Source organism: Mya arenaria, chromosome 2, assembly GCF_026914265.1.
Source record: "Mya arenaria isolate MELC-2E11 chromosome 2, ASM2691426v1".
Lineage (NCBI taxonomy): Eukaryota > Metazoa > Mollusca > Bivalvia > Myida > Myidae > Mya > Mya arenaria.
Window position 1 is genome coordinate 17948808 of NC_069123.1, and position 26671 is coordinate 17975478.

The window sequence follows — 26671 nt, forward strand, 5'->3', positions numbered from 1 at the left end:
CGATTATATTACCGCCATAGAACACGGGACGGGTCTGGTGGAAGTTTAGATAAACTAAATTATTATAAACCGAAACATTAATTCGATACAGTGTTCCTTTTGCAACAATACAATGAACATAACAGGGACAAGCCCAATAGCCAGTTATTTAGACCCTGGTTACCTTACAGACACTGAACGAGAGAAACACAAGGAACATTTAACAAATGCATCAAAATGCATTTATCAATATATGTTGGGACAGTCAGCGAAACAGAAATACATATTGGTTTCCTCGCATTAATGTAAATGTTTATAAACATGTATAATCTAACATTAATATGTTTATGTTTTATATCCGAACAACATTCTTTCTTTCCTCCTTGATCCGAATACCGTATACGTCCTCTACGCCTGCCGACCCTTTATGTTACGGTTTATCAAACGGTTTCCTTTCTGCGTTAGTGAGTTTCTGGTGAGTTGTGCACATTGATTCACATATCTTGCTTCTTAACCTAACTTCGCTGTCATCTGGGACATGCCATTTCGTTGTTTGATAAGTTTTGCTTAGTAAGTAGCAATGTCAGAAGAAAATGTCAAGGTGTAGGCAAAGTTTTTGGTCTTCGCATGTCACCAAATTATTTGACTCTTACGCCGAATCTTTAAATTACCATTAATTATTATTACCCTACATTGGTTGGGTGAACACAAAATTGACATTGTTCATTCTCCGTGTATATAAATATGTGGATGAAGAAATGGAATACCCAATTTAGATGTATCATACCTACCATAAACACCAAACATTAAAACATGTTGTCAAAAGTGGGATTACAAAGGTTCTTTCGCATTTGAGTTTCTATGCTCTAAGCTAAGAAATTCGAGGCCTGGACCAATACATCGTATGCCCCTTTCAAGCTTGTCACTTCACTTGTCTATACCAAAATAACCTACATAGACTCTGTTTTTGTATAACAACCTTGTTTCCCTTTAGAATGATTCCATCAACTACTGTAAGCTCATCAGTCAAGTATTTCTGACCTACTTTATTTCTCTTGTTAGGCCTACCTTGCAAAATACTTGCTTTAATGGAATAAGATGTGAGCCTTTGTCCCTCTCTGTCCTAATTTATGTAATTTTCCAATCACTAATCCGCAGACCAATCATAGCCAGACTGACATGTATGTCAATGTCTTCAGTCAGACTTGGGCATGTTTCATTTGTAAAAGCATGCGCTCTACCCTTACTTGTGCAGTATTGAATTTGTGTTTTTGCTTAAATATCGGTTGAAGTGGTGTATAGTCAGTTTCTACTATGACATAACGTCCATAAACACAATCACGGTGACGTTTGAGGCTAAATAATATACCTAAACATTTCAGATATATCATTGCTTATGATGCAACTTAAATTTTCGGCCAATGAATTTGCTCTTAGGCAATGATTAATAAGTACAACGCTTAATCATTAAGAATTTCAACTTCCAAGGGTGTTTAAAGGTCCGCATACTGCCAATGACCCAATACACACTTCCTGTGTCAGATATTGCGTTAACACTGTGTCAGCCGATGAGGTAGAACTCTAAGACAGTAAGATGACCTGAAGTAATATTTTAATGATTGAAATGTTACTTCATGTACTATTACATAATTCGTTTGATTTTGTTGCCAATGAAATCGATGCATGTGTTAATGGTTGACTTTTTTGCAACGTGTAACAACCTAGTCATGTTCGACTACTGTCTGTCTGCAATATCAAAGGCTTTTTGGGTCGTAGTACTTAACTAAAGACCTGGTCTTGTGATAATTTTGTTTACCTTTTGAAATGACTCATGTTGTGGTTTCTGTAATGGAATCAATTGTTCACACAAAAAAAGAGCAAAAGGACTAGTAACCTCGGACAATTTTGGCGCCTACCTTGAAATATTCCTAAGAAAGTTTTTTTACTCCAGCTTTGTTTGTCGGTAGCGGCATATTGCTTATAGCATACATCTTGTCTGGATTTGGTTTAAGTCCATCAAAAGTAATCAAATGGGCAAAGGATTGGTTATGAATCAGTCATACTTCCATTTTGTCATCATTCAATATTACGCTTTTCTGTGCACATCGCTCAAGGACTGCCCTAAGATTTCGGTCATGTTCTTGTGTGCGGCCATATACACACACGTCAACGATTGCAAAGACGCCGTTTAGACCTTCTAAACATTCGTCAATGGCGCGAATGAATACGAACAACTTCTTTTAAATTATTTTATGCCTATATTTATATCCATTATGTTGAAGGTTTTCAGATATGATGACCCTTCATCAATGCTGATTGCGCAATAATTGATATTGCGTTCAGTTTTGTAAAATATGTTGACCCACTTGGTACTAGCAGCACTTTGTCCAGTGTCCTTGTCGGATAGTGTGGTATAAAAAGCAGGGTACTGCTTTAAAATGTTCTTTCTTTGTTATACCAATTTTAATATGCATTAACTTTTCACAACATGTGAATCTTAATAGCCCAAATCTATTGATGAGTTTATAAGGTGTACACTGTGTATTGACTACATGCAGATTTTTGTTTGGAGAATGATCCGTGCTTTTGCAAATACAGTGGAAGTTAATAATACTTTTTGCTTTTAATGGAAAAGTAGCGTAGGTACAGATTTTATATTTTGAAGGTTGAGAGCACTTCGTAGCTCGATTATTCGAAGAATAAAAAGGGCTATACTATTCGCCCTAGCGTCGGCCATTGCGTCGATGTAAGCGTCGGCATCCAGTTAAAGTAAGTTTAAGGGCAAGTTGGCATTTTCACTTATCCATTTCACCTTATACATCAAACAGTTGTTTAGGACCATCACACAATTCGGGTACATGGCTCCATATCATCCTTTCTATAAATTTTGGTCCCTGATTGACTTGGGAACTTAGGGTTAGGGCACTTTACGTCAGGTTAAATGTTTAGGGCAAGTTGGGATTTGCACGAATAACTCCAATACCCTTCATTTAATTCACTTCATACTACATGTACCTACAATTGTTTACGGCCATCATTCTATTAGGTTACATAACTCCATGTTATCATAAATACAAGTTATGGCCCTTCATCGACTTAGAAAGTTTGGTTAAAGTTTTAGGGCAACTTGGCATTTTCACTTATAAATCCAATTGTGTTCATTCAATGGACTCCATAATTCATAAAGTTGTCCAAGGTCATCACAAAATTAGGTCACACAACTCCATATTATTCTCTATACAAATTATGGCCCTTGATTGATTTAGAAAGTTTGGTTAAATGTTTAGGGCAAGTTTGGCTATTCACTTAAAACATATATACCATGAATTCAATGGGCTTCGTACTAATAATATGATATATCTACACATAATTGTTGACGACCATAATACGAAAAGGATAGATACTCCATGCATTCTAGATACATATTGTGGCTCTTGACCGGCTTCGAAAGTATGGTTAAGGTTTTAGGGCAAGTCGGGGCTTTAACTCCGATCTCAAATAAGGTTGAATAACTCCATATTATCTTAAATACAATTACAATCATATTGTGGCCCTTGATCGACTAAGAACATTTGGTTAAAATTATAGGGCAGCTTGGGTTTTTAACTCTGAGCTGAGTACTCAAATAATGTTCATTCAATGGCCTTAAATCTTCCCACAGTAACTGTTGTTCACGGCCATCACACAATTAAGCTACGTAATTCTAGACTAACCTAAATACAAATCATGGCCCTTTTTATGGCTTTGGACAGGCACATGAAATTATTTCTAGGACAAAACGTCAGACATTGCTTTTTCCCTGTATGCCGTTGTATTCGCCCATCTGTCACTTGCGAATCTCGAGGGTCGTACTACGGCTCTGTTTCCTTTGTGGCTACCTTTTGCTGTTAATGTGTTAAAGAGTTCACGGCATTTGCATTCTTTCCACATACGCATTCTTATTAAGAGTATGGAGTAATCTGGTTCTATGATATAATTCCTTGTTTCAGACAAAAACATGGATTTCAAAATAACGTTGTATTATAGCTTCCATTAACACACCAAAACACCGGTTGAGGCGGTACTACACCGATTGACGCGGTACTACACCGGTTGAGGCGGTACTACACCGATCGACGCGATATTTTACTTTCAGAACGATCAATGATCCCAACTGACAGAAAATATGAAGTACTTGTTTCGTTTCAACATTGGTGTCATATATATTAATCTGAAGTACTTGTTTCGTTTCAACATTGGTGTCATATATATTAATCTGAAGTACTTGTTTCGTTTCAACATTGGTGTCATATATATTAATCTGAAGTACTTGTTTCGTTTCAACATTGGTGTCATATATATTAATCTGAAGTACTTGTTTCGTTTCAACATTGGTGTCATATATATTAATCTGAAGTACTTGTTTCGTTTCAACATTGGTGTCATATATATTAATCTATCTATTATAAAGTGTTTGATGCAAAAATAATGCTACTCTTCTGTATGGTTCAGACTCTGAATTCCTCAAGTTCCTAACGGTTAGAGGGACTGAAATATATGCCATGTTTTGAAACTGTACTGTACTGTTTATCCTTGTAAGAGATATCTGAAAGTTCCACTGAGCGCTTGTAATTGATGCAGCGTAAGCTGATTTAGATATATCATTTTGTATATCATGTCAGCTAGGCTTTGTATAATATATTTCATCAGAATTTTAAGTATGCATACTGATATTGATACTGATATGAGAGATATTTTAAGAAAAGTTGTAATATGCTTTTGTACTATGATAATACAGGGTTTGAATTCTGGGTGTCCAACATTAACATGAATAGTTAACAAATGGGTTTGGATATATATGGGAAAGATAAAACGTTGGTATTTAAAAGCTCTTTTATACCGATATGTTCAATGGCACAGACCAGTATATACAAAACTTGAGGAATTCTTTTCTCAAGAAGCACATTGTTAATACATTATGTTAACTTTAAATGGGGCCATTAAACGGGGTTTATGTTTAAACTTTTGGCTACTGAGCTTGTTGCTGTAGTTTTTCATATAAATATTTAAGAATAACTATGCAGTTGGAAGAATACATATCTTTAATAGATTTAGAGACTCATGTCTTAACCTTATGGTTAAAGGGATATCGTTATTGTCCACGTAGTAAATGTATTGTAGATGACGAGTTTTACTTGTGTTTCCCATGTATTTGAGTCTACGGGTTAACTATTGAATATAAAAACAAAACAAAAACGCTTTATTTATTTACGATGCAGTTTATTTGCAAAATGAGTATACATCTGACTAATATTATACAGTTTATGAATGACATATAATATGAGCTCCAAATATATATATATATAAAGGTTTCAATATTATCCTATAACAGTACGTGTATGTATGTTATGTCGTCGTACATTATTTTGAAAATATCGGACATTCTATACCTGTTATAATAATACATATTTGATGTATATAAATGATTGGGCCGGTGGTCATATATCATTGTAATAAACGTAAATTCATACACGGGATAAAACATGCTATGAAACAAACAAGAATCATACATACTCAAACAGTAAACGTTAATTGCGATATAATGATATCATCATTGGCAAGGATTAAATAAACATATGGAATGGTATTCATTTAAATCAAATAGGTTTGGAGTTTAGTATTCCTATGCTTATAAATAATTAGCATGAGACGTGTTTGTCTGGACTTAACTATGCTTAAAGCAATTGAATTGTGGTTCGGATCACTTGAACAGTACTTCGACATATTTGTATGTTACTAAAGTGAAGCTAATGACGGTGATGTAAGACCATTTGAGTAACTTCTATTAGACATTAAGAACATTTACTTAAGAACACACCAACAACTAAAAGTGTCTATTCAATACGCAGCAAATATTATTAATAATGTCGATTATACATAAATAACATAGAAATGGAGTGTAACATGGACGATGGTAGTAAATAGCGATCACTCTTTTACTGCAAATATACAACTATCGCATACTTTCTCTGTTCTATGATATATGCATTTCTCATGCACCATATTTCCATAAACCACCAGTATCCATTTATTGTAAATAAAGATACTTCCTTTTATTGGAAATGTCCGAATGTCTATGCTGTATAATATTGAAACATTCCCTCAAATGTTGTAATGTTTCCTTCTTTGACAGCGGCACTGACATTAAACTGGTATCCTTTGTCTCCCGTTTTTATTTTCCCCTTGAAAGATGACCCCTCCTTTTGTAACATCTGCTTGTTGATGCTGACCATTTCAAGATGTGGAGCAAGAACCTCAAAGTCGACGATGCTGTTGGATGGAAGCATAGCATTTTTTGGTTTTATCATTTTGCATCCTTGAACGTGACTTGAAGAATAAACTGTTGGAAAGGCAAACTCGCTTTCTTTGACAGACTTACATCTCAAATAGTAGACTGCCACTTGTTGAAGAGAGTTTCCATCGTCGCTTCTTTTCTTCGCAAATATGTTCAGTTCGTATTTTCCAGTTTGGGGCGGGTGAATAGTTATTGTGCAGACGCCATTTACAATACTCGCCAATGTCTTATCCCTGATTGTTCGGATCATGTTCCCTTCAATGTGACGTAGATCGGCAGAAAATTGTAGTGGTTCTTTCTTCCACTTAAATGTAAGCTCTGCTTCATCACTCACCTCAAAGAACCCTTTCTTGTGGCTGATAGGCACGACTCCTAGGCTGAAGGCATGAGACTTTAGATGAACATTCTTGTTGAACTCTTCAAGAGATATCGGATTCTTTAAAAGCTGCCACTTCAAGCTTTCTTCCATGTTATTGTTCATGTAAGGGAAATGATCATTCGCAAACTCAGCAGGGTCAGTAAGAAAGTAAAATTCGCAAAATTCTTTGACATAATTGTGCCCGTCAGCATGCCCAGCGCCCCATGTACTGTCAAGAAGGTACCATTTTCCTTCGAGTTTTACTGCGTTCCATGCATGATCAGTTGATTGAGACGATGTGATAGGTTCCTCGCCGCTATAACCAAATCCCTTTGAATACCCGGACAGCTTCTTAACCTCTATCCCTGCAACCCTGATAAGTCGAAATTAAACTTATTTGTTGAACAAAATGTATCTTACTGGTAAATATATGAGTTAGAAAAATGGCTCTTGAAAAGTTTACTAAACTTCTTTTTATATTTAAATTTGTAAAAGTAACACAATTATGTTGTGGTGTGTATTTTGGTTCCATTTTAATTTACAGAACATAAAAGTAAAACAACGGTATGTCCAATAAAAAACCCCAACATGTTTGTACTTGCAAAGAGCCTCCATAACGCTTGCATACCCCTCACACACACTCAACCCGTTTTTCATAACAGACACTACGTCGTTCGGAGCCCGGGCCTGTCTGCCGAGCAACCCATCTAGATCGTATCTGTAAAAACATAGATTTCATACAATGATTTGTGTTTATTGATCGAAATCTTCTTTAAATTCACTGTGTACACATGTCCACATGTATCAGACATCATTTGCGATGTGCAGCACGTCGAACAACTCATGGTTTGGCAAAACTTTAAACATTTAAGAATCAGAATTTTCACATACCTTATATTTTCTGCGATCCATATAAAGAACCCTCTGGAGAGTAAACGATGGTCTTTCGTATATCTCATCATGTACTGGACGAGCTCGTCTACCGAGTTCCTCAAACTGTTTGGCGCCTGCAAGAAAGGTAAAAGGTACATAAAAATTATTAATGTAATTTTGCATCACCTTGATGATTTGATATTACTGAAAAACAAGTATTAGTTTAAAATATCTACCATGTGTTACCGGTCCGGATAGAAAAATCCGACCCGAGGCCAAGCAGCTAAGCTGAGGATGGGAGTTTTTTTATCCGGACTGGTAAAACGTGATTGATATTTTTTTCTTGCATACCTAAAATTATAGATTCATGTATGTGGAAAAAATCACGTTTTTGACGATTATTTATTTTCATTTCCACTTATAATTCTTACATTATATATTTAATTCCGCTTTTTTGGAATGACAATAATGTACTTTGCATTTACCATAATTATAATAAAAGAAATAATAAATAGCGCGTTTTTGCGCGTGACCAATCTGGCATTGGAAGTGCCAGATGGGATTTTTAATCACGGCTAAATTCATCGAAAATGCCTATCCTTGTGTAAGAAAGTATATTCGTAATGCAAAATTAAATATCATATTCTATATAATCCATCACTTGTGTGAACAGTGTAGAACATGTCATCATCACAAGTGTTATTTATCGTGAAAATCCCGGACAAAAACAGTATGGCAGTACGTTAGTATAAAAATATTACCCTTTTTGCATGTTGGTCGATGTCCTGATATTGCTTCTTATGTGTTTCATCTCCTTCTCTGTGCTCTTTTTGTTCGATCCGCTTATTTTCTTCCTTAACTTTAGCTGGTGGCTTTTCAGCAGAACTTGACCCGCATCCCATGTTTCCTTTTAAAAACTCAAGTTATAGGCTTTGACTACTGCGACCGATACAGCATTTTATTCTCTCACTAAAGCGAGAATGCAATTATTGATAATAGATATTTCAAGTGTACTTGAACTGATAAATTGTATGTCCTTACCTTGACAAGAACTATAGAACTATAAAACAAAACTCTTTAGATCTCTTCAAACACAAGGTGGTCGTTTCGCACATGTGGAAAAGATCTTCCTTGTTTGGGGTTATTTGATTTTCTCATTAATTAGAACCATTAACTGCTGATTAAATGTATTAAGTTACGAACTTCTTTTGTTTTGGAAGTAACAATGTATACTAGTACCATAAGTATACAGTGGTCTTTGACTTGAAACCAATCATGAGTATCTAGCTTCTAACACACGAGTTGTAAAAGTCTAAAAGAGCGACAGGTAATAGAAAGCTAAAATAGTGTGAACTAGAGCTGAAGAGCCTTAAATTTTATTTTAAAAGATTTTTGATGTCAATAAAGAAATCAAACATATCGTGGACGCGGTGTTCAAACAACCTAATCACATCTCATCTATGCCGTCATTTATTTTCATGAGTGGTCATTTATCAGTGTGTGTATACCAGTTGATAAATTGCGTCATAAATGCTACGTCGGACGGCAATATTTTGATTTGAAAAAAAGACTTTAAACAAAGATTTCTTCGCTATTTCTTCACCATTTTAAATGAAACACAGCGCAGTTTACGCCGCTTACGGAGCCCTGCCTTCGGTCTTTTACAAGAGTTTGACTGAGAGATTAGTTTCTTAAACACCACGACAAACCTTTTCACAATACGGCCGTCTGACGGAGCACTGTCAAAACATTATTTTGGAAACAGGTTTGTCGAAGTGTTTGATGAAACTAATGATCTTATCAATTTTCGGTAATAAAACAAATGCGGGGCTCTTTAAGCGGCATAGACTGCCTTTTGTTTTATTAAAAATGGTGTTGTAAAGGAAAAGTTATTTCTAAGAGATTTCTAAAATTGATTAAAGCGACCCTTGGCGAGTTTTTATCAATTTTAGTAAACGAGTTGATTAATTCTCGTATTGAATCACACCGAACGGGATATTACGTCTATACCATAAATACTATGTTGATTATTTGCAGCTAAATATATAACATGGCGCTATAAAGCGAGCATACTTCTAAAGCTAACCGTTTAGCGTAACGTTACAAAGTCAAAACATATTTTAAAGTAATATATCAAAAATAAAAAATAAAAATTCATGATGGCGACGTTATTTATTATATTAATAATGTCTGTCATATGTTCCCGTTCCGGATAGAAAAATCCAACCCGAGGGTACCTGCGTTGCCAGGTAACGAGGCTTGCCGAGTTACCGGCTACGCAGCGTGCCCGAGGGTCGGATTTTTCTATCCGGAACGGATACACATGATAGATATTTTTTCTAGGATACATTAAATTACATTTTTTTGTGAAGAAAATACATTGAAAAAAGCGCGTTTTTGAACGTATCACCAAAAAGCGCGTGCGATGATGTTTACTGACGTCATGACGCGCAGTAATTTGTATTCACTGCATACGTCAATAAGTTCCTTCGACATCACGTCTTTTAAAGGTTATTTTGTTTTGTTTTTTAAAAAAAAAATTGTAAAGTTAATTTTAATGGAACTCATCTATTTAAATCTCATAATTATGATTACATAAAGTGTATTATAAAAAGAAAGGAAATTATTAAGTCACAGCGCGTGACTCATCTGGCATGGGGGGATGCCGGATGGAGTTTTCCAGCACGGCTAAATTCACCGAAAATGCCTATCCGGTGTGCTAGAAAATAATATCTGTCATGTGTTAACGTTCCGGATAGAAACATCCGACCCGAGGGCACTGCGTTGCCAGGTAACGAGGCTTGCCGAGTTACCGGCTACGCAGCGTGCCCGAGGGTCGGATTTTTCGGTCCGGAACGGACACACATGACAGATACTTTTTCTAGCATACCTTAAATTACATTTTTATGAGAAGAAAATACATAAGAAAGCGCGTTTTGTACATTTCACCAAAAAGCACATGCGATGATGTTTACTGACGCCATGACGCGCAGTAATTTGTATTCATTGCATACGTCAATAAGTCCCTTCGCTATCACGTCTTTTAAGGGTTATTTTGTTTTGTTTTTAAGGAAATCTTTTGTAAAGTTAATTTTAATGGAACTCATCTATTGAAATCTCATAACTATGGTTACATTAAGTGTTTAATAAAAGAAATTGAAGTTATTACGTCACAGCGCGCGACTCATCTGGCATTGCGGGATGCCAGATGGAGTTTTCCAGCACGGCTGAATTTACCGGAAATGCCTATCCGGTGTGCTAGAAAGATTTGTATTATAGTTATAGATTTTACATTATTAATCAAGCATGGGGAAATAGCATGGACGATGGAAGTAAATACTGTTAAATCTCTTTTTACTGCATATATGGAACGATCTTTTTTTCGTATATGATATAGATAGATTTATTTCAGTAAGGAATGCACTTACATGGACATTTAAAACAAAACAACATGTAAAGTAAATAAAACATAATACATACATGACAGGCACACCGAACCAAGGACTACACAAAAAAAGAGGAAAGTTTTATTTCCATTGTGGTCCTTTGTTTTCGCGGCATGACATAAAGAGGCATTGCATAATTGATATAATTATATGGATTTCATTAAAATTGCACACGTATATTAAAAGTAAATCCTAATGCATTAAAATAAATAGTGTAGTAGTTGTATCACAGTAACTTTACATAATACGTTATAAGTTTTGCAATATATATATATTTAATTATCACATTATAGTATGGATATTGTAGTATCTAGTACTAATAAATTGCGAGCTTTAGTTGAAATAGTTTCGATACTGAACATCTTTGAACAAATAAATGAAAAAAATAATATATATATTATCAATTCATTATATAAAAATACCGGCAATTTTTCATTAAAAGTCTAACATTTTAATTTGTTCTGTAGGGAATTACCAGAAAAAAGAAGGACTTTAACCCAAAACCTTTGACTGTTGCAACAGAAAAAGCTCCTTTCTGATTTAGCTTTGTCCTCTGTGTGTGTACAGTGCCTTGGGAGATAAAATTGTCTCCCATGTAGTCCGGGACTATGCCATATTTTATTACATATACATATACATGACCCAGAATAATTTGGTCTTCACGTTTGTTGTATATATTGAAACTATGTTATGTCTTATATTCGTAAATATCATTCACAGTACATTTATTTTCAAAAAGATCCGTTTTATTGAAAAAACATGCAAATGTCCGAATGTCTATGCTGTATAATATTGAAACATTCCCTCAAATGTAGTAGTGTTTCCTTCTGTAACAGCGGCACTGACATTAAACTGGTATCCTTTGTCTCCCGTTTTTATTTTCCCTTTGAAGGTTGACCCCTGCTTTTGCAACATTTGCTCGTTGACGCTGACCATTTCAAGATGTGGAGCAAGGATCTCAAAGTCGACCATGCTGTTGGCTGGAAGCTTGGCATTCTTTGGTTTTATCATTTTGCATCCGTGCATGTGCCTTGAAGAATAAACTTTTGGAAAGGCAAACTCGCTTTCTTTGACAGACTTACATCTCAAATAGTAGACTGCCACTTGTTGAAGAGAGTTTCCATCATCACTTCTTTTCTTCGCAAATATGTTCAGTTCGTATTTTCCAGTTTGTGGCGGGTGAATAGTTATTGTGCAGACACCGTTTTCAACCGTCGCTAAAGTCTTATCCTTAATTATTCGAATGATGTTTTCTTCAATGTGGTGAAGATCGGCAGAAAAATGTAGTGGTTCTTTCTTCCACTTGAATTTTAGCTTTGTTTCACCACTCATCTCAAAGAACCCTTTCTTGTGGCTGATCGGCACGACTCCTAGGCTGAAGGCAGGAGACTTTAGATGAACATTCTTGTTGAACTCTTCAAGAGATATCGGATTCTTTAAGAGCTGCCACTTCATGCTTTCTTCCATGTTATTGTCCATGTAAGGGAAATGATCATTCGCAAACTGAGCGGGGTCAGTAAGAAAGTAGAGTTCGTTGAATTGTTTGACATAAGTTTGCCCTTTAGTTTGCCCAGCGCCCCATGTACTGTCAAGGAGGTACCACTTCCCTGCGAGGTTTACTGCATTCCATGCATGACTGGTGGATTGGGAGGTCGTGATAGGTACATCACCACTATATCCAACTCCCTTTGAATAACCGGACAGCTTTTTAACCTCTATCCTTGCAACCCTGATAAATGGATAGTTTTATCTAACTGGTCAATTATTGAAGTAGAAAATGGCTATGTAATAGTTTTATTATATTGTTATTTAGATCTTATACAGTCACAGTCAATTATATGCAATTTGTAGTACATGTAAAGTTTATAAAATGATATCATTTAATATTCAAAGTATTAAAGTTCAAGATACATGTATATCTAAAATTTATAAAAATGAGCCTTTGCGCGATGCTATAAATTTCATTAAGCGAATTTAATAATGTTCGTATGGCAACGAATGTGATATTATATTTATATCGTTAATACTAATTTGATATGCAGCGCAGATTACATATTACATAAAATATCGGTACAAAACGCTTACACTTTCTAAGCTAATCATTTATGACGTCACGTCAAAAGTTACACTAACTATATATCAAAGAATTTACAATGGCGTCGTCATTTATAATATAAGTGAAACAGAGGAATATTGAACAAAATGGATACTCGTACTTGCAAAGAGCCTCCATGACGTTTGCATACCCTTCACACACACTCAAGCCGGTTCTCATTACAGACGCTACGTCGTTCGGAGCCCGGGCCTGTCTGCCCAACAACCCATCAAGATCATATCTGTTTTGAATTAACTTTTAAACATAAGAACATTGATGGAAATACCATATGTTATTGCTCAATAACTGGTGTCCAAACAATCCATCCCCCCCCCCCCCCCGCCCCAACACAAACATCATGCACGTACACACAAACTCAAACACAAGCACGAACTTGGTAACCCCAACAAGAAAGATTATAAAAGGTTTTGCGTGCATATCACTTATCATACAGTAGCCTCCCGTGCGCGTGAGGTTCTACAATACGAGCTGGTATCGCGCGCATATCTCAGTATCAATCAATGCGACTTAATTGAACTTTCATAATAAATTGCATTCGGTGGTATCAAACCATCAAGTTACACAAATATTTGTTGAATATATCGAAAGCTTAGCTCATCTTGGATATAATTATGAGGTGCTGCATGTGAACTAGTGCTTGTTAGCTAAAATGTTTAGCGTACTAACCTATACGCTATTCTTAATAAAAACCAAAATACGTTTTACTATAAAGTTAAACGGCATTTGTTGTGTTTCAATGTAGGTATGTAATAAAGACACTTAAATATTTACTACATTTATTCTACAAGTATATAACATGTGAGTACATCAATAGTCTGAATCATACTGCCCCTCTGATACTTCTAGGGGTTCCACCTTGGTGCCTTAGCAGGGCGGTTACTAATTTGCATATAGAGGCGGAGCTTCTATGCTCACAACATTACAGCATTGTCAGACACATTTAAATATAAAGTATATATCTTAATTTATTTGCACACATGTGTTAACGTGTGCGTGCAACCCAACATTCATGGTTTGCCTACAAGCCATTAGCCTGAGTATGTCTCAGCAGCCACCTCATCTGCATCAGTGTCCTCACGGGTAAGAAGCAATTGAGGAGCAACACTTTTACAAATCATGCTTTGGCATCAGTTTAAGAATCAGAATTATCATATACCTTATATTTTCTGCAATCCATACAAAGAACCCTCTGGTCAGTAAGCGATGATCTTTTGTTTGTCTCATCATATACTGGACCAGTTCGTCTACCGAGTTCCTCGCTCGGCTCGGTGCCTTGGGGAAAACGAAAAGTACTTTTGTGATTTTGCATCAGCTTTGAAATAATTGGATAATTTATCACTGAGATTAAAATAAAATTGATATTACCGACAACTTTTGATTTCACATATTTGACTTGCATGTTGGTTTATTTCCTCATACGGCTTCCTGGTTGTCTTTATTTTTTCTTCCCTATGTGCTTCCAGATTATTCGGTAGTATTTCTTCATAAGCATTAACTGATGACTTTTCTGGAGAACCTGACAAGCATCCAAATTTCTTTTTATTGAAAGTTCAATAACTATTATGTTCACATTACCTTTTTTGCATGTTGGTCGATTTCCTCATACTCCTTCCCGGTTGTCTCTTCTATATTATTCGTTATTATTTCTTCATTGTCTTTAGCTGCGTACTTTTCTAGAGAACTTGACACACATCCCATTTTCCTAATAAAACCTCAGTAAACAGGTTCTTTGACTACTGCAACCGATGAAACGATGTTACCTCTCTCCTTTGTCAGTATACCTCTATAGATAACGAAACCAGGTACGTGTTTAATGATTGACAGAAAAACTTAAGCCTGTGTCAATAGCCCTAGATTGGTTGGAATATATACTTCCTTATTACATTCCTCAGTAGAAAACGTGTTCCTATTTAACGAATACATTTAGTTACAAAGTTTAGTCATAATAAATTAACTGTAACTAAATATATTCAGTTGCAACTATTACAGTGTTATTTTTTTTAACAATGACATTGATCTTGACCCTTGTGACCCCAAGCGCATGAATGGTCTTTATAAACACACATAACAGTGGACTTGACTTTGACCTTAGGCCCCCAAACGCAATCCCATGAAAGGTCTCTGTAAATTCTTCCTATTTACCGTGTGTAGTAGAAATATGTCAACCCTTACGTAGGTTATTCAGTTTCACAAGTGAAAGGTGTTCATTTTCGACTGCTTTTCTTCCTTTTATAACAGTGACAATGACCTTAACCCTAGAGACTCTAAGCGCAATTCAAAACTCATTAAACACCCCCCACTTTCCAAGTTCGGTGACAATATGTCAAACTTACTAAACATTATCAGTTTCAACAGGTTTTTTTTTTCAAATTTTAGTAGCAGGGACCTTGACCTTTACCAAGGGGGCCCCAAACGAAGTCCCGTGAAAGACCTCCATAAAGTCTTCCTTGGGCCAAGTTTGGTCACAATATGTCACCATATGCCAACCCTGACTTTTCATTTTGTGAAAAAGTGGTTAATGACAAATATGTTCTTTCATAGCATCTTCATATTTAGGCCTGATTGTTCATACATGCATGCTGAGGAAGGCTCTTTCTTGTGTTTTTGTTATTTTCAACTGTTTATTATTTGGAGCCATCACCTGTTGGCATAACACATTATTTGACGAGCTTATTTTGTTTCGGAAGTATACTAGTTAAATGAAGGTTCTGCACCAGTTAGTGCAACCCTCCCACCTGGGAAAGTTTTCTTCACCTATATTTTCTGAAAGTGTTATGTCTACTGAACCTGTTTCTGTTTCTGCCCCTTGACCGTTGGTGGTTTAATGAGATGTAACATGTATTACAGGTTACCTCTTAATCTAAAAACAATATTTTGCCATTGAAATTTGTTTTAGAAATATATGCTAAAACATCAATGTGTAGCCTTGTTGGTGAAATCGAGCATCAGTTAAACTTTTGAGCAGACAATAAACAAACCTTGTTTGAACTAGAAATGTGTACCTGATAACGTATTGTATAAAACTGTGCGTCACAATTCACTAAAAGCACAACTGTAATCACTTTCATCGTTATTACTGGAAAATATCATTATAATAAAGTAATTTGTGTTTTTCAATTATTTCAGTCTTGAGGTTTTTTCGTTTGTTTTAGTGTTACAACATGTCAGGTACATAGCCCCATATTTCATTATTTTTAGTAAAATTGTTATGCTTTAGAACGTCCATTTGTCAACATAAAGTCTTGAATAAAGTAGTTTCCATTAACATAACCATTAAAGATTTTAACAGACATATCTTCAGTCAGAAGGATGTTTATTGAAATTAGTTTACGTAGCTTTACCATAAATCAAACGGACGCCATATAAGTGCACCCATGTTTGATAGGTATGCAATTGCAATATTAGGTAAGGACTTATGTGTTTTCCTTATCTTAAGCACAATACAAACATGAATGCACAATGTTTTTTTAAACCTCAATGAGTTAAGACAAAAGTTTTTAAATGACAAAACAGCATTTATTTCAAATTGAATTACATTTGATACAAAAGATGTTTAACATGTCTTCCTTTTAGATTAATAATTTGGACGTTAAAAGGAATAAAGACTAGCCATTGGTTTTAATAGTTAATTATTATTTGAATTCAGTGTTAGAAACTAAGCCATTCTGAACGCCATCGGGGTCAACCAGTTCAATTTCAAACGTATCTGTACAATTGTAATTTCTGATAGTTATTCTGCATTAATATAGTATTCAAGAAGTTTATGACATTTTTTTCTCTATAAGTGTGAAAATGATTCATCTGAAATCTGTTTATGTTTGAATATTTTTGTTCTGGTGTACTTTTTTAATATGATTATTTAAAGTTACCGGAAACCAAAATGTACATGACAAATGAAAACAGTCAAGATTGATTAGTTTGTTTATTTCAATATAAAGTTACAAATATAGAAACTCCCAGATATAACAAGCACTTGAAAGGATAAAATATATGTTCTTTCTTTTAACGGTCTGATCTATCTTGTGGTCTGCTCTTGCACTAATTTGTCTAGTTTAACTATTAAAAGTGATACTCGTATTTAAAGTCAATACATACACATGTATAACAAATATATGATTTGCACGATAAACCTTTAACTACTTACTTAATAACGCATTTATGGAAATTATTAATTACTGATAACAAGATTGTAACAGTGTATTTAATAGCTGAAAACGCACAGATATTAAATGACTGGTGGATCCTAAAATATTTACAGTGATCAACTGTTGTCTCATAAGGTAGAAGTACCGCGTTTTTTTCTGCACTTTTTTCTTTCCAATTAAACACGGTATCCTTCATAAGAACCATTGTTTTCGATATTATTAATCCTTTTCGGTATATTAAAACAATTACATTTCTTATACTGCTTAATTGGGAGTAAGAATGCATCTTTAACTGGCAGTAGTACAGTTGTTGCTGTAATAATAATAAAGTATTGTAACAATGATAACTATATCTGGCTTCTGTAATTAGTGTAATGGTCTATGTGTCTATATCGCTTATGCTTATTAAACTCAAGCCATAATTTAATCGCAAAATTGTCACTGTTATGACGAATGAAGTGGGAGTACTTTCTATTTAAATAAACCTTGTGAGGCTTAAAAATATGCATTGAACATTTAAAATAAAATCTGAACAAGATTTGTTAAGATCGTTTAACCAAAAAGTAGAGAGTTTTCTAATTAACTAAGTTTACTTGCTACAGATGTTTAATAAAATAAAATCCCTTTATAGATAGTTGATATAATATTGTAGACATTTGAAATAAAGGACCAGTAGTAGTTATCGTTGTGAAATTATCTGAAATGAATAGACAGTTGGGTAAACATAATAATTAAACGATTCTTAATTTTTAAGATCAGGCACAGTTTATCGAAAATACTCAATAAGTTCTTCGACGCTTCATCTATTGTGGTCTCAGCAAGAAGTTAAAACCATGTGGCACAAAATAAAATTGTTCGAATTATTAACAATGTAGAACCTCGCTCTTAGTGGCAAGTCTTACTTAACTTGTTTATTTAAGTGTCGAGTAGAGATGCAGGCGACTTAAATTAAAGCATGTCCATAAATGTCCAAGTTATAGGAAGGATAGTTTTACTAGTGTAACGGTCCGCTGTAGGCGGCGGATTAGTGTAACGGTCCGCTGTAGTTCATAACGGATGTAAACTTGGTTGGTAATATGCAAATTAGCAAAGCCCGGGCTCTGTAGGAATAGAGAAGTTATTGTATATAAAGACCAGTGGACCCCTTTAGGGTCGAGCATGCTTTTCCCTGAAGGGATCTGTTGGTGTTTGTTTCATTACGCCAGAAAGCGCGGCTATCTGGCGTTTGTTTGTTTGACGGTGCACGTTACACTAGTGATGTAGGAAGTGATAACTAGACACTAGATGTACTGTATGTTTTATGAGCTATGTTAATGCACGAAGCAGTCCTTCTGCGTGTCACTACTCAGTCTGCCTGCCTGCCTGCCTGTCTGCCTGCCTGCCTTCCTGCCTGCCTGCCTGCCTGCAACCGTTCATAAAATAGACGTTTTGTCTTACTAATAAATTGCGCATGCGTATCCGGATGTTTAGAAATCCCGAACTAGACATCTTATAGCGCGTTTACAGGCGAACAATTCATAAGGTAGCCATTATTATACAATGACAACCCGTTTTGCATGATGAAATCATTATATTTCAATTGAACTGACCAACATTTGTAATGCATTTAATAATTACACGAAGAAAATTGTCGGTAAAGTCGGCGTGATTTACCCCACCCACCATCAATCTGATAGAGTATCACGAAAGTTGTTTGCATTTACATGTTTCCATTTGCAGTATTATGTCAATTATATAGATAATACAGGCCTGTATGTTAAAGGCAAGAATCGAAAACTAAGGTCATTTTGGCCCAGTAACCCAGTTCATGTTTAGTCCACCTAAATGTCCGCCAACGAGTCTTTTGACGATTTTTTTAATATGGCAGACTCGTGAATTTTGAAATTATCTCCGTTATAAATTCAAATTTCTACGAAAATATTATTGCCTACTATTAAACACATATTAAGTTATGTCAGTATGCCCAAAAATCATGTTAAGTTATCATAAAACACTTACAAGTGTCGATTGTTTATCAAGTATCCCGATATGGGTAAATCTTGGACAAATCTGACTGGTTGTGTACATGTATAACGGTATTTGTGACCCATAATATATTAATGTGAAAATAACAACTCTAATGACAAATTTAATCCATTTCAGATCACTGTCGGAAAAAAAATTGAATAACTTTGTCATTATTTTTCAACATCAATGCATATTATTTCAGTATATCATTTCGCCCGTTGTTAAATGGTAGAGAGTTGTAGCGTTACAGGGATACATAAGAAATGTCAAAATAATAAAAAAAAGTATCCCTGATCGCTCATTATTGTAGCTAAGTTCATGTTCTGCCTCAGAGTGACAATAAATTAATGTTATTTTTGATAAAGATGTTAAATGTAAATTGTAATCATGATCAAAAAAATAATTTTACTATAGTGAATTATTATTTAAAATGGCATTTGTACATCATACAATAAGCTTTTAATGAGTAAAGTTTAGAAAGAAGACAATCTTGGACCGTTACTGTAGAAAGCATGCATTTCAACACTAATTTCCCTCAACAACTCACTTGATCTACTTACCAAGACATAATTTAGTTTCAAGAAACAAAACAAGTTTGAAAACAGCTTTTCATTATTATTTTGATTGTCTCATTCTGCCTCATGAGTAGAAGTTCTAAATAATATCAAATATGTACATATATTTTGGGCATTATTTGTTATATATTAAGTTGCATCAAGAGGAATTCTGCTTTCATGACATTTTTTTACTAAATTGATATTTTTACATATTCAGAACAAGGAATTAATACTGAGCTAAGCCACTTAAGTTTGTTTTTCATGTGCTGATTATTTCTAACAAAAACGCCTTCAAATGAATCAAATGTATAGCATTTTCAAGAACATTTTCTGTTCTACAAAAGTCGAGCTAACGGCAGTAGATACTCTTTTTATTTCTTATTATCAGACAGATAAACAAATAAATGTAGACAGATAAACAAATAAATGTGTTGATCTAACTTTTAATTACTTCTGTCAAAGAAGTTTATATTTAGTTGAGGTTCGATACTTTCAGTATGAAGTCACTTTGGATGCTGTTCAACTGAAATCGTTCTTATGTATTTCAACCTTCGTCCTATGTTGTGAGCTGTTAACATGGGCAGTGTGACAGTCAAAAAATGTAATATATTTGATACCAAGCATACATGTACACAGTAAAATGTAATATCCTGTATCAGGTATCTGTTTTAGATGTTATATTTCTATCGATGTTTTTCGTTTTATAAGTGCCTCATACATGTGAACTCTACCTGCGGTAGATAAAATATACCGCTTTTGAGACCCTTCTAACGCCATACCGCTTTCCCGTCAAAATCTACCGATATTTTAAGCTTTTAAAAAACCTCAAAATTATATGAAGTTGGCCTTAAATTTTCTTTTAAAAACTTCAAAATTCTATCAACCATGCTAAAATACCATATTCATCTGTCACTTTAAAAAACATGATGCAATAAACAACTTGTCAAAACACTTCGGCTGAGATCGTTGCTAGGTTACCAGTACGGTACAAAAGACCAATAATCAGCATTCTTTGTTAATTGGCATTGTACTAATCAGGATTTTTGTAAATATCAAAGATATTATAAAACTGTCAAAACACTAAAGAAAACAACATTTCCAAGGTGTTATTAATTATCTACAGTGAATAAAATTTTATGACATTTTGGCGGGAAAATTGACATACACAATTCTGCAGTCGTCTGCACTTACACTCCAACCTGTTTTGGCAGTCTGATTTGATATTTTAGCAGCTCTTCTGAATATAAACTTGTTTTTACAAGTCAGAGGTAATTTCTCAATCAAAAACAGTAACATACATGTATGACGAGTCTTTTAAGCATGACATATTTTATGCGTATTTTCCATAAATCTAAAAATAGTAACAAATGTCAAGTTTTTGTTCAAATTGTTTACATCATTGTTTTTGACTGAAAATTAAAGGAATTAGTAATTCGACCGCTTTTGAACCCAAACTACCACTTTTGAGACCTAAATCTACCTCTCTGTCATTGCCTAAGATTCATATTTATTCATAACAAAAAAATTAATATGATTAATAAATTAATAAAATGTCACTTAAATACTACCACTACATATAATGTGAAAGGTCTTTAAGATGCAAATCCCGTGCAAAACTGTTCCCATTTCCCATTGAATTGCAGACCCTCAGACGGAGATAATCCTTCCAAAGATATGAACTTTTCATAGAGAAAGGAAAAATATTGGGCCCATCTGTCAACTGTAGTTGGGGAGTCTAATGCACTGACTGAAGTCAAATGTCTGGTTCCATCTTGGCCCTCCCTACACAAACATTAAATACATCCCTTTCCTATAATGTAAAAACATGTATGCAAGGTTAATTGTTGCACTGCATATGTTATGATATTTTGTAACTCTGTAGTCACAGCTGTATGGCATATAGCCTGCATAATTCAATATGCTTACTTTGTATTTAAAACAATTAATGTGAATAAAAAAATCAATTAATGTGAATAAAAATACCATCAATTTATATACCATAAACAACATGTGGTATAGTATTATTCCTTAAAATAATATAAGTAAAACGTGAAAATCTTAATAGTAACATCATCTTTTTTTTTAGAGTTATATATTAATAAATGTTGATTCAACACAAAAATGCATTTGTTATGAAAAAAAGCAACATATATATTAAAAAGAAATTTGATTTTTTCGTCTCAATGAAAATTTTGTGTTTATTGTCCAGTAGGTAAAAAGGTTAAAAACGGTTTGTAGTTTTGATTTTTAGCTCGACTATTCGAAGAATAGGTGGGCTATACTACTCGCCATAGCATCGGCGTCTGGTTAAAGTTTTAGGGCAAGTTGGGATTTTCACTAATAAGTCCAACACCTTTCATTCAAATGAGTTAATACTTCACACAGTTGTTCAGGGCCATCACATTATGAGGTTAGATAACTCCATATTATTCTTTACACTGATTATGGCCCCTGATTGACTATGAAACTTAGGTTAAAGTTTTAGGGCAGGTTAGGATATTTATAAATAACTTCTATACCCTTTGTTCAATTGACTTAATACTTCACACAGTTGTTCAGGACCGTAACACAATGAGGTTACATAACTCCATATTATCCTTTATACGAGCTATGGCCCCTGATTGACTTAGGTTAAAGTTTTAGGGCAGGTTAAAGTTTTAGGGCAAGTTGGAATTTTCACTTAAAACTCCAATAATATTCATTCAATTGACTTAATACTTCACACAGTTGTTAAGAGCCATCACATAATGAGGTTAGATAACTCCATATTATCTTTTATACAAATTATGGCCCCTGATTGACTATGGAACTAAGGTTAAAGTTTTAGTGCAGGTTGGGATATTTATTAATAACTTCTATACCCTTCATTCAATTGACTTAATACTTCACACGATTGTTCAGGACCAACACCCAATGAGGTTACATAACTCCATATCCTTAATACAAGTTATGGGCCCTGATTGACTTAGGTTAAAGTTTGAGGCAAGTAAAAGTTCAGGGCCAGTTGGGATTATAATATAAAAACTTCTATACCTTTCATTCAATGCACTTAATAAAATTCAAAATTATTAACGACCATCTTACATCAAGAAACATAACTCCATTTTTTTACATTCTTAACCAGTTTGTTTACCAAGGGAAAACAAGGAGCGCTATACTATATGGCCCTTGAATTTTTTTTTAAATTTTATTTTAATTTCTTTTGAAAGGCATATTTGTATATTCTTTACCACATTTTCATATTGGGAAATCAAGTTATTTGAATGACTTGCGTCGATTTTGGGGTGGTGGGAGGGCAGCATCAAAGTCGCCTTATGTATTTTATATATGTATTATGTATTTAGTTAGTTTGACATAAACTTGGTAATATTACATTGTTATTGTATTCACTTCTAAGTCAAAGCGGCGAGGTCGAGCGCGCTGTCTTACGACAGCTCATGTTTTAATTGTTATCTTAATAATGTTATATATTAAATCATAATCAACATGATTTTTTGTTTATATTTTCAGGACAGAATAAAGTGCACAAATGATACATGTATGTAAACATTTATACAGTCATGGCAAATTGAGACTTTGTTGACTGCAGTAAACAAGATTTGACGCAAGTACACACAGCACACAATGACAGATGAGAACCCTCCCCCTTTACCCCCCAGGGTGAGGCACATTCCAGGCCACACTGACCACAACATACAACAGCAGGAGATGCAGCTATGGCCACATCTCTCCCTCTCCCAGGCCCAGCCTGCGCCAGGAGTCCAGGCTGTACCAGTTGGTATAGGCTTCAATAGCCGGCCCCAGCAGCAGATCTGGCAGGAGCCCAGCTCAGCTTTTTCACAGAGGGGATGGCAGCCATTCCCTCAAGCACACACTCAGCAGAGCCCTCAAGAATCACAAGAGTTGAATCCCCAAGTTGTCCGGTCTCAGCCCCAGAACTGGCCCACTGGTGAAATGAACCCCATCCAGCTACAGCAGTTGCAACATTTGCTAATGCTTCAGCAACAGCAACAGCAGGCTATGCAGATGCAGCAGCAGCAGCAGCACCATCCTCAGGACCAAGGTCTTCATCACCTCGATCCAATTGGTCATCATGAAGATAGACAACAAGAAAAATTTGCTAAGTCACCCTCACCACAAATAGAGGAAAACAGAAACTCACCAGCTGTAGGAAGACATTTTATGCACAATGTAACAAGTCCCCAGCAACAAGTTTGGCAGCCAGTGATGCACCAATATGATCTCTCTCACGGTGATCCCCAACAGTCACAGGCCTTTCAACACACACCGGTCTCTCATCACCAGCCGCTGTTTGCACAACAGCAGTATGTCCATCACCAGCCGGTGTGGCAGCACCACACGCCTTACAGCCAGGTAAAGTGTTGTTTTAAGAGATCAATCGTTGTTGTAAAAAATATGTTGGCATTAAATACATGCCTTTGCCCATTAAAACATAAAAACGTTCTTGCAAAAATCCAAATAAACAGGAAATTATTTTGTAAAACACATACAAACAAGAAGATAATTGTGATAGAAACATTGTTATGATATAAGAAACAATGACATTAGAAGTATTGTTATTACATCAGAAACACTGTTTTGACATGAGAATCATTGTCATAACATCAGACCCATTGTTATGACATCAGAGCATTATCTCCACATTGCACAGCTTATTTTGTATATTTTGCAACCTTGCTTAATATATTATAGATATTTTTCTTGATATAATTATTTTAAACATAATTTTACGCAGTTGGTATTGATTTAATGTTGCAAATGTAATCTCTTCTTACATGTATTCTATAACATAATACAATTTTTTTCTCTATAACATTTGCATTTTAACATAAATTAATTAGCTAGTTTACAGCATATTGTTAAATTCTGCTTTGTACTACACGTTTGTGAATGTGAAGCATACATGATCTGAGTATAATGGTACAAAGATGTTTGTTTGTTTTATTTAGAGTGATAATGCTTACTGTTTTATTTTATTTTGAAAGTTTTGAAAGTTTCTAGACTGTCTTTAATAAAAGCTGTTGTTATTCTTTGACCAATGTTGAACATTTTTTTTGTCTCACATGACTTCAGGTCCAAGTTCAGCATCTTCGGCAGACCACACCTCCAATACAGCAGCATGTCCTCTGGCAGCAGCAGCAGCAGCAGCAGCAGCAGCAACAACAACAACAACAAATTCAACAGCAACAATTGCAACCACAGCACCATCAACAGCAGCATCAACCTGCCCATCAGCAGCATTCAGACCCTCCACCCCCGTATTCACCCCCGTCATCATCCAGCAGTTTTGCTGATAAGCCCTCAAGTTTGGATAAAAAAGAATCAGAGCTGCATAGCAATCATCCTAGTCTTTTTAACAATAACAGACTGCCAAGTTCAGAGCCTGCAATGATGAATAGAAATGATCACAGGTCACATCAGGTAGACACTTTTGTGACAACAGTGAATAGTGTTCCTACTCCTTCAGCACCACCATTGTCGATGAACACAAATGTTCCTAAACCTCAAATTAGAATTTTGAGTAAATCCCATCAGAACAATGATGAAACATCAGTTTTTGGACACATTCAAAAACCTCCAGAAAGTGTGATACCCCAAAGTTCACTACCACAGAGTGTCATACAGAGACCTGTGCATGGAATTGGGAATTTTACCAACAATAGCACCAGTTTTCAGAATATTCCTACTGCGTCAAAACCTCAGAACTTTAACCCAAATCCAAGCATGAGCCCATATAGTCAGAATTTAAGTTCCCCAAACATGGTGAGTAAAGGACTACAGGGACTGTATGGCAGCCAGCCAACGACCCCTCGCTACCCGTCGCCCATTAAGGACCGGGCACCAGGGCCAAGCCCGACATTGAACCAGTTCCGTGCCAGCTCCCCAGGTGCAGTGATGCGGAATCACACACCACAGGGTGTGGTCATCAACAATGTCTACCAGAGAAATGTGCCACCTCCACCCCAAGGTAATACTCCGACTTTCCCCTCAAATTACTGCTGTTTACATACTGCCCCTTCATTCAAAAAGATATTCCTTTGTCCTTTGAGTTCATTATTACATATCCCCAAATTGCCTGTGTGTCATTTTGGGCAAGTTGAGAGGGTGAGAGATGTTAAGTTGTCTGCCTCACACCCCAAGAGGTCGTGTTTTTGATCGCCAGGTGGAGAACTCACTCTGGGCTTCTCAAAATGAGTTCCTGTTCTGGCCCCAATTTCTCGAAACTTCTTAAGCTTAACAGGCTTAAGTCGCTTATTTCAATTAGCCAAAATACATACTGAAAATGGATTTTGATTAAAGAAAAATGGTTTATTCTGATAATCATACAGATTATTCCTACATATGTTCTAAAACTTCTTGAAGAAGTAAATATAACACATTTTATAGTACAACAAAAATAGTGAGATTAGCTTAATCCTGTTATAAGGGACTTAAAGAAGTTTCGAGAAATTGGGGCCTGGTCATAAAACAGACTCAAGCATAATGCTAAACTTAGCCTATAAAAGCTATCAGCTAACTAAATGTTCATTTATATACAGCTGCATTTTGCCTGTTTCAACTAAAACAATTCAACAAAATTAAATGATTTTATCTTAAATATAAATACCCAGGCACAAGCTTCACATTTTCAAAGTGTGATTGGTTATGATTGATAATAAGTTTCTTTATCATTTTCTGTTGTCTAATGTATTGCCACCATCTAAAAATATCTCATTGTTATAATTATACTGCAAATAGATATTGGAATTCCAAAGTCTTTAATATAACCTTGCCATAAGGCATGGGTGGATCCACTTTTGGTTTTTAACTGTTAAGTTCAAGGAGGTTTGGAATT

General features: G+C 35.2%; 3 protein-coding genes across 4 annotated transcripts in view; 1 reads left to right on the forward strand and 2 right to left on the reverse strand.

The window, feature by feature from the left end:
- Window positions 1–5239: 5239 nt before the first annotated feature.
- Window positions 5240–10770, reverse strand: LOC128221917 (kyphoscoliosis peptidase-like). 2 transcript variants are annotated; one of them, XM_052930611.1, is made up of 4 exons: window positions 8306–10770; window positions 7563–7678; window positions 7300–7389; window positions 5240–7044 (listed from the first exon to the last, which is right to left on the reverse strand). In XM_052930611.1, the coding sequence occupies exons 1-4, from the start codon at window positions 8444–8446 to the stop codon at window positions 6093–6095; spliced, it is 1299 nt and encodes a 432-aa protein (XP_052786571.1). In that variant the 5' UTR covers window positions 8447–10770; the 3' UTR covers window positions 5240–6092. The 2 variants fall into 2 exon arrangements, with proteins under 2 accessions (XP_052786571.1, XP_052786563.1); XM_052930603.1 differs by having other exon boundaries at window positions 7270–7389.
- Window positions 10771–11049: 279 nt separating this feature from the next.
- LOC128221929 (kyphoscoliosis peptidase-like) lies at window positions 11050–14945 on the reverse strand. The gene is made up of 4 exons (XM_052930623.1): window positions 14682–14945; window positions 14263–14378; window positions 13207–13326; window positions 11050–12719 (listed from the first exon to the last, which is right to left on the reverse strand). The coding sequence occupies exons 1-4, from the start codon at window positions 14802–14804 to the stop codon at window positions 11768–11770; spliced, it is 1311 nt and encodes a 436-aa protein (XP_052786583.1). The 5' UTR covers window positions 14805–14945; the 3' UTR covers window positions 11050–11767.
- A 3753-nt stretch (window positions 14946–18698) lies between these two features.
- The window catches only part of LOC128203599 (protein mono-ADP-ribosyltransferase PARP14-like), a 49630-nt gene continuing 41657 nt past the window's right edge, over window positions 18699–26671 (forward strand). Inside the window, exons 1-3 of the mRNA XM_052905089.1 lie at window positions 18699–18773; window positions 23326–24189; window positions 24910–25804. Of these exons, the coding sequence (XP_052761049.1) occupies window positions 23440–24189; window positions 24910–25804 (1645 nt within the window). The 5' untranslated portion in view covers window positions 18699–18773; window positions 23326–23439. The remainder of the gene's footprint in view (window positions 18774–23325; window positions 24190–24909; window positions 25805–26671) is intronic.